At 34.5% G+C, this 9,690-nt stretch overlaps 1 protein-coding gene across 1 annotated transcript; it reads right to left on the bottom strand.

The window, feature by feature from the left end:
- Positions 1-3,560: 3,560 nt before the first annotated feature.
- Positions 3,561-5,627, bottom strand: LOC132722906 (uncharacterized; the record flags this gene model as incomplete). The annotated part of the gene is made up of 1 exon (XM_060707522.1): positions 3,561-5,627. A coding segment is annotated over exon 1 (2,067 nt), but the record flags the coding sequence as incomplete, so codon positions are not given.
- Positions 5,628-9,690: the final 4,063 nt, after the last annotated feature.

Raw genomic sequence — 9,690 nt, 5'->3', positions numbered from 1 at the left:
GAAAGGTGAAGGTTGTGAGATTATAAACCAATTTGATTTGTATAGTGCCACCAATGCTTTCCAATGTTTTAACTGTAGTAAATTGGCTATAAGACTTATTGCAACACTGATAGTCAATCAGTGTTTATTTGACTTGGAAAAAAAAATGAGTTGCCTCAACTGGGATTTGAACTTGAGACCTCTCGATTCATAAGCAAGCGTGCAAACCCCTCGGCCACGGTGAAGTTAGATAAAAATTTGCCTGAAGAAAACCATATTATTCTAAATTAGGGTTTGTAACTCTTATTTCGACGCTAAACACAGAGGTAAATTATCATGGAGCTTACTGTAAGCATGTATATCTATAAAAAATGAAACAATAATAGAAATCTTTGATCATTCGGGAACTACTTTGCTTGAAAATTGATGCGCCTGTCATTTGAAAATCTTTACGCATTGATTTCCCCTGAATTTTTTGGCGTTAGTGTACATATAAAGGGAAGTAACCGCCTAAAAAAATGGACTACTTTAGGCATTTGCAATTAACAGCATTAGATTCTGAAATTTTGCTACCATAATTTGTTTGGTCTGACTACCCAAACAAATAAAAACCGCAGATTGTTAAGCCTTTCCCTATGTCTACATGTATGTCAACTACCAGTATTGTATAAATACATTACCAATTACCGTTATCACCCTTTGTAGATGGGAAATTTTCTTTATATATTAGTCGTAAATATATTGTTAGAAAATAATTGTTACTTTGCTTGTTCTAAATAAATATCATGTTTGTATGATTTTCGCTCACCCTTAGCTTCATTTTTTTGTAAAATAAAACTGTTATAATTTGATTCGGGGGGGGGGGACTGGGACATTAAATGTTAATTTTGTCAATGCTAAAATCAACAGTTACAATGTTCCTGGAAATGGCCATCCAATTTATTTGATTCATAACTCGATAAACTACCCATGAGTTACGCTATCTGGTTCGCTACAATTTTCCGTCCGGTTCTAAGGTGTCCTGTTTGAGACAGTTGAAATATCGCCTGTTACGATTTAAAATTGACTAAATATTTTGTTTTAGCTCGACAACTCACAAAATAGGGAACTCAGCTTTTGTAATTGTGAATTTTGACAGAACTACGGCAATTTTTGAAGATAAAATATTCTACATTATTCAGGTTCTTGCACTGAGACTAGTCAAACGCACTGGCTCTTGTTAATAGATAAGTTAGAGAGATTTAACATTCTCGTTCGAAGACTTTTCTCTATTGACACTGGTAATAAGTTTAAGTTCTCGAAAGAAACATGCGAAAATTAAGGTTCAAGCTGCTTGCCTCAAGATGAGTCAAAATATTTCAATAAAATCAAACATCAGAAATGTGTACTATGATTTAAGGAAAAGTAAAATGATGCAAGATTCTTGTAATACATGTTTTACAAGTTAAGAGCGGTTAAGGACTGATTTTTAAGTATTCACAACTATATTTCTATTGCGTTATTAACACAGTAAGGCATATTGTATTTATGCATATTTTGACCACTTTTTGGTAATTTAAGTGGGCTGTAAGTGTCATTGATAATGTGTAAATTGCTTCCTTTATATTTAACATTCAAATATATTTTCAAAACTTTCATGAAAATAAGCATGAATCTGGAGACGTGCTGCTTTAATCATCGCGAAGATTTTTACATTTTGATTCGCACTAGGATTTAAGTATGAGAAAGTATGAGACAAATTCAACGTTGTATAGCGCGAAATGTTTCTTGCGAGAATGTAAAATATTTTAAAATATCTTAATTTAAACGCAGAAATAAAAAGCATCAATGCGAGAATGATGACAGTGCAGAAATAAGATACGCAGACATTTAAAACCCCTTATTTTAACCAAAATCGCAGAATATTAAGCCAGCAGAAATAAGTACTTATACGGTAATTGGATTCCATCTTGTCAATTTAGCCTCATTTTCATTTTAAGAGTAAAAGAAAATCCATGTCAAACGCATATTGTACTCAATCAAGCCTCTTTTTCGTTTTTACAATCCAAAGAGTCTGTATCAAATGCATAATTTGAACTCAAGATAGCCTCGTTTTTATTTTGCAAGTCCAAAAATTACATATTATTATTATTATTATTATATACCACATTTCTATAGCACTCTTTTCATAAATAATAAATGTTCAAGAGTGCTTTACATAAATCCGATAAAACATAATCATATATATATAAGACATAATGTTCAACATAAATTAAGTAAACCTATTGAACAATAATGATAATCTAAAACCAGTAAAGGATGGTAAGAAATACAGACACATTAAGTTTAAAATCAAGGCACAATTAAAATTAACACTGATAATATAGCAAAAGTAGTACATGATTTGTGAACTAACGTCCATAGAACTTTATGAAATAATGTGTTTTGAGAGCTCTCTTAAAACATGGCAAGGTATTACAGTCTCTAATGTCAGGTGGTAACGCGTTCCATAATTTCGCCGCGGCTGTCTGGAAGCACCTGTCACCATATCGTACTGTCCGAGATTTAGGCACAACTAATGTCATTGAGTTATTCTGGGACCTCAGATTTCTGACTGGGATGTACACGTCTATCATGTCTTTTATATAGGCTGGTGATTGATCGATGAGGGATTTATATGTATAAGTCAAAATTTTATATTCGACCCGATACTCTACCGGAAGCCAGTGAAGTTCACGTAAGATAGGTGTTATGTGGTCATATTTGAGTGTTTTGGTCACAATTCTAGCTGCTGTATTTTGAACATGTTGTAACTTGGTCATTGACTGCTTAGAGACTCCATATAACAGTGCATTACAGTAGTCTAACCTAGAAGTAACAAGTGAATTTACTAGAGATTTGGTTGCTTTAACAGTAAGATAGGGTCTGATGTGGCCGATTTGTCTAAATTGTGCATAACAGTTTCTACAGACATTATTTACATGTTGTTCCATCCTCATGTTCGAGTCAAGAAATGCACCAAGATTGCGCACACTAGATGATTGGCTTATTTTCGAACCATCGACTGTTACTGTAACATCTGAAACAGGTTGTGCGTTATGTTCAGATGAGAAGATGATCAACTCTGTTTTATCGCCGTTTAGCTTCAGCATGTTGGCATTCATCCAACTTACAATATCTTTAAGACATCTTTCAATACGGTTTATATTCTCTTGAATTGAAATATTAGTCACTGGTTTGAAGGATAGATAGAGTTGTGAGTCATCTGCGAAGAAATGGTTGTTTAGATCATGTTTACGGCAAATTTCTCCGACAGGTTTTGTATACATCACATAGCTCTTGGGTCCCAGGACAGACCCTTGAGGTACACTGTACTCCATGTGGACTGGCTGTGATAGTTTGTTGTTTATGCATACAGTCTGGTATCGGTCGGTCAGGTATGACGTCATCCATGCGAGTGGCTTGCCTGTAATTCCAAAGTGTCGTTCAAGGCGGCGAAGGAGCGTTCCGTGATCAATTGTATCAAAAGCAGCAGACAAATCAAGCATCACGAGAATAGTCACATTGTTATTATCCAAAGACCGTAGAATGTCATTTTGAACTTTTAACAATGCAGTCTCGGGCGAATGGAACTTGCGATAAGCAGATTGGTTGACCTCGTGTAGATTATTTGTCTTCAGATGGCTCTCAAGTCGTACGTCAACGACCTTTTCCAAGATTTTAGACAGGAATGGCAAGTTCGACACAGGCCTATAGTTTTTCAGTTCGTTAGGATCTAAATTTGGTTTCTTTAGAAGTGGTCTTATTCGTGAGTGTTTGAACATTATTGGTACATAAGCAGCATCCAAGGACACGTTTATAAAACTGGTTATCACTGGTGTAAGTTCATCTAGGCATTCTTTTAACAGCCAAGTTGGAATGGGATCTAACTCACAGGATTTGGTGGCTGACTTTTTAATCAATGCTTTCACTTCTTGCTCTGTGGTTGGAGCAAACACAGTATATTTGACACCCGTATATTCAGATTCCATATCTACATTATCCGGTACCGATTGTGTTTGAGAACGTATGTTATTCCTTATTGTTTCAATCTTTCCGATAAAGAAGTCACTGAATTTCTGGGCAAGGCGCTCTGAAGATGAATCAAATGGTAGAATCACTTCATTTGTATCTCCAAGTAGACCTTTGGTAATCTTAGATAGACTTTTATGATCATTGCCACAAGACTCTATTTTACTTGTATAGTATTCTACACGAGCTTGTTTTAACATCTTGTTCACACTAGAACAGTGTGTTCTGTAGATCTGATGGTCTATTGTAAGTTTAGTTTCACGCCATTTTCGTTCCAGTTTACGTTTTTCATGTTTGGCTTCGTGGAGTTGCTCTGTATACCACGGACAAGCAGGTCTCAATGTAATATTCTTGTTAATGATCGGAGCATGTTTATCCAAAATAGAGGTTAGACTGTCTGAATACTCCATCATAAAACCATCTATGTCAGAAGGGATACACTCTTTGTTGAAGAATTCCATTTTCCGTATGTCATCTCGAAAAGAATCAATGTCAATTGCGCGAAGTTTTCTGTAAGAAACCAATTTCCGTACCGGTGCAGGTTTTGAGGCTTTGACATCAAATGTAACAGCAAAATGGTCACGTAAGATATTTCCACTAGAATCAGAGAGTCCAGGATCTACGACCTTTATGTTTGATACAATGTTGTCTGTTTCCCTTGATATCACTACGTCCAATGTATGACCTGCAACATGGGTTGGTTCTCGTACATGCTGATGCATACCACATGCATCAAGGTTACTTGTAAATTTTCTCGTATCGTTGTTGTCTGGTATATCTAGATGAAGGTTCAGATCGCCTACTATGATTGCAGAATTGTCAACTGTAGCGTACTTAGTTAAGAAAAGGGGCCACTCATGGTCAAGGAAAGTGTTTGTATTCAAGCCGTTCTGTTTAGAAGGAGGTGGTCTGTATATTACCGCTAGCCTCATAGAGTACCGCCCAATAACTACATTACAGTCCATGAACTCAAATTGTGAGAATTCCTTGCTTTGACTTGACGACTCAGTGGTGACTTGTATAGAAGCTTTATGGATGATAGCTACACCACCACCTCGCCTACCAACACGCGGGACATGTTTCATTTTGTAGCCAGGAGGTACAAGTTCACTGATACACACCTTATCAACGGAACTACCTAGCCATGTTTCAGTTATGGCACATATATCAAACTCATTGGAGAGAATAAAGTCACATATGGATAGGGTTTTGTTTTTCACTGAGCGTGTGTTCATTAAACATATTTTTATGTTTGTTTGGCCTTTTACTGTTGTATTGTGTTCAAGATTTACCCGGATTAAGTTTTTCACATTGCACATGCTGAGTGATTTTTCTATACGTCTTCGCTGATTAACTTTTGTTATTTCTTGGGGAAGTAACTGTAAATTGTCAACATTCACACCATTGTTAGTATCCCAGGCTCGTCTAATTCCATATTGCCCACCTCTGTTCCCTCTGTATTGCATTAACTTAAGTCCTTTCAAAGTGTTGATAATAATAGGATTAAGTCCTTTTTGTGAACTTGGTAATTGCCCGATATTATACAGGTCTGACCGTGTATATATAATCCTCGTCGAGTTTCGCTCACTAAAACACATTATTGCTGTATGCTTTAAAAATAAAATATTAAAATGTATAGAATCATCAAAGTTTTAAATTCCAAATATCTTAAAAACCACAAGAGTAATTCACAAGCAATTTATATCACTGTGATTACAAAATAAAACTACGTAATATATCAAACTTTGAAAATTTTCAGTCAAGTATAACTTTCACAAAACAATCAAGTTTGCAGAGCAACAAAAATGCAGCCTACACCTGGCGCATACTATCTATACATATCAAATCCATATTGTAGGCAAATAAAAAACAAAGTTCTGTCAAAACATAAATGGTGTGAAATAAAGATGTCATTGACAATACTCTGGTTTTATTGCACTCGTACACAGCTGCAAAACTTATATTTGACAAAGCGCTTAGAATTCAGTATTTAACACAACAACGTAAAATAAACTCATATTATCAGTGAAATAAAATCCATATCAATTATCATGCACAGTATATCACTCACACTGGGACTAGATTGTACTGATAAGGGGAGATAACGGCGTAGTAGATTGCTGAACTTGTTTTGGCGAACATTTTAATTTTCATGATTTTCATAAGTTTGAAAATTTCCTAATATGTGATTGTATTGTTTTGTTCTAAATTGCACATTTCTCGATTCAAATGTCATTATTTCTTTGTTTAATAAAAAAGTTAAAAATTACGCCGTGATTGTAACTATAAATTTAAACTAACGTTTGTTTACATAGCGTCCATGCAGCAGTTGAACGTCTGACGTCACCTTTAAACGTGTGTTTGTTTCCCGCACATCATTATTGCCGTTTTCTACACTTTGCAGGCATTAAATAAAAAGAAAATGAGCCGTGTCACGACAAAACCAACATAGTGCGTTTGCAACAGCATGGATCCAAACCAGCCTGCGCATCCACGCAGTCTGATCAGGGCCTGATCAGGATCCATGCTGTTCGCTATCAGTTTCTCTACTTGTAAAATGGTTTGTAAGCGAACAGCATGGATCCTGATCAGACTGTGCGGATGCGCACGCTGGTCTCGATCCATGCTGGTCGCAAAACCATTATGTTGGTTTTGTCGTGACGCGGCTCAAATGTGTTAGTTTTTTATAAATCACACATCAACGTGAGAAAATATTGCAATTATATTGGGATACCGGTATATAGCATATTATTCGCTCTCAAATAACAAATATGCTCTATCTATTTAATGCTTACTAGTGAAAACTGAGTTATATCAGTGAAATAAAATCCATATCACTCACAGGCCATCACTCACACTATGACTGAAGTAGCTTTGCCAAACCTCTGGCATACCTAATTCAGTAAAGTTGTTAATTTACATAATAAGTAATTGTTGCTTTTGGTTGGCATATCTCTCGCTTCAAATACCAACTAAAAATCACACCGCAACGATGACAATAAACTTGAATTACGTTTTAGCGCAGCCATTGAATGTCTGGCGTCATCTTTTTTACGTGCGTATGTTACCCCCGCGTCGTTGAAAACAGTAACAAATTGCCGTTTTCTTCATTTTAAGGGTTTTAATAAGAAATTATTTGTTGTTTATGATTAAATGCCATATATCACACGTCACTCTTTCTTACTTCTGTGCAGCTAATCTTTCGCAAGTTGAAACAGAATTTACTTTTGCTATTATTTGGACCATTTTTTGGTTTGTTTTCTTTTCACTTGTGAGGATTTTAGAAAACTGTGATGCTGAAAAGAAGTGATTTGCTTTCAGTTTCCTCTCTCTCGCAAGTACCTCAAGTTCATTTGCAGAAAAATTTGTCCTCCATTTTCTTGACTCCGCCATTTTTTAATATTTATTTTAACTATTATGTAAAATACGGTAAAAATATGCATGCATCAATGTCAAAACCAAGTCATGCTATTTTTGTTTCTACTCAATTACTTGAAATATGTATAAAAATGTTACCCTACCCCACACATTTTAAATAGTTGTTTGACCATTTTCCTACTTGGAGTGCCATGTTCAAAATATCCCTAAAATTTACCAAAATGAGAGCCTGTGTACAAAGATTGCCTAAATTTTCTAGAAGGTACATGCAACTGGATGGTCTTGTCAAATATAAAATACTTTTAGCGTCTAGTGTTTATTTTATTAAATTTTGAAAATATCAGGTACCAATTATTTAATAATAAATTTGGCATAATTTAGCCAATTAATACCGATAATCATAATAACTTAATAATTAAAATGAAAGTTTAACACTTTTTTCTACGAGAGACATCATTTTATAAATAATAAATTTAATACCTATATTAATTTAGTTATTAAAATTTAACACTTTTTTCTTCCTAAAAGGGATATGAGAGATACATAAATAATGTTAAAAGAAAGAAAGAAAGAAAAAAAAGTTGACCCTTCTGGGGCTTGAACCCACGCCCCTCAGTTTCAATGCAGTTGACAGTAGTGATACGCGTTAATGCATTAGTTGACACAAAGTCAGTGCTTTGCTAAGGCCCCCACGGTAACACGTTTAAACGGATTCATTTCAATTTTCATTCGTAAACGTTTATGATATTTTTTACCGTTTAATCGAAATGACCATATTGTCTTACAAAATTTCCTGATCATTGCCATTTATCAAGGATTTTATCAATTCTAGTGGTTTATTCCAATTTAAATTAAAAAAAAAGAACGGAAAATGGGTTTGTACAACCCTCCACACAGCATTATCGTGCAAAAATGGGGATACAATCCAGAAAATGTGTGCTGACAGACTCAATCGTGATGAGCCCTGGACATTCTTTATTTGTACATGTATCAAAAATAGAAAGTAAGTCATCATTTGGCAACAATTATACATGGTGTATATAGTACTTAGAGGTACCACTGTTTAAACGGTATCGTTTCGGTTCTTAGCAATCGTGTAAATGTTTACAAAAAATTGTAAACGTGGGAGCGTTAACCTTTGCATTTACGATGTTGTAAATTACGTTTGAGAAACGATATCGTTAAGGTGTCCTTCGATCAGACAATGAAATTATAAAGGACATCTTAGTTATACCGTAGCAATCTCGTTAGTTTAGTCACAACTTTAAGATACGAGAATTTTTTGAGACAACCACCCCAGACTGATAAGTACTATCTTTTTTCACAAGCCCAGTGTATGGGGAATTTGGGTTATATACTTCAAATAATCTAAATGAGTATGCACCTTTAACTTTTATTTCCTTGATAAGCGTTGATAAGTGATTCTCTGAAAATGTTGATTTACATTTACATGTTAATTTTAATTATCTTTTTTAACAATTGCATTTATTTGTTAAATTAAACATACCGATTTTGACTTGTCTCAATACATCGTGTTCCAGATTTAAACAGACGAGATTCTTAATAACAATGAGGGACATTAGTGAATAACCTCCCCTAAGTACTCCCTATAAATAGATAGGTCCTAAGCTTACTCAGACTTAATCGCCTTTTTCTTTGTAGCAAACTAAATTAATTAGGGCTAATTATGATAATTTGTAATATTCAGATTAAATATTGCAATAAAACAAGCAATTATCATAGTATTGCAAGCAATCCATAAGTCCCCTACCGGTAAGAACCCCAGCAGCATTCTGATGGGCCATTGGCCATTCAATTTTACCAGTGGATGAATGACATGAATGAACTTAAATCTTTTGAGTTCTAAGTTTGTCTATATCACAGTAATGTGTTAAGTTTCCCTGCCTAGTAAAGAAATTCTGTTTATACAACCTTGTCATATTATTATAATGTGGGATTTTAAAGTAAATCCTATAAGGAATGAAGAAGTTGGAGTGAAAAATACCAATTTCTCGAAAAAAATCTAAGTTCAAGGGGGAGATAATTCTGGAAATAGTCTTGCTAGAGTATTTAACCTTCTCAAAAGTGTTGAGTGATAATAAGAAACATATATATGAAGTTTGAAGTAGATACATTAGACAATAAAAAAGTTATTTAAAAAAGACAACATTTTTTTTTTCATAAAAATTCTAAGTTCAAGGGAGGTAATACTGATAATTTGTGTGCTAGAGTTGTAAACCTTGTCACATATCATGTCGTTGATGGCCAGAAACTTATATTTAA

This window comes from Ruditapes philippinarum, unplaced genomic scaffold, assembly GCF_026571515.1.
Source record: "Ruditapes philippinarum isolate M1 unplaced genomic scaffold, ASM2657151v2 ctg6395_1_1_1_1, whole genome shotgun sequence".
NCBI classification, from domain to species: Eukaryota; Metazoa; Mollusca; class Bivalvia; order Venerida; family Veneridae; genus Ruditapes; species Ruditapes philippinarum.
Note: the sequence above shows the minus strand (reverse complement) of the source record. Positions and strands in the feature narration are given on the sequence as shown.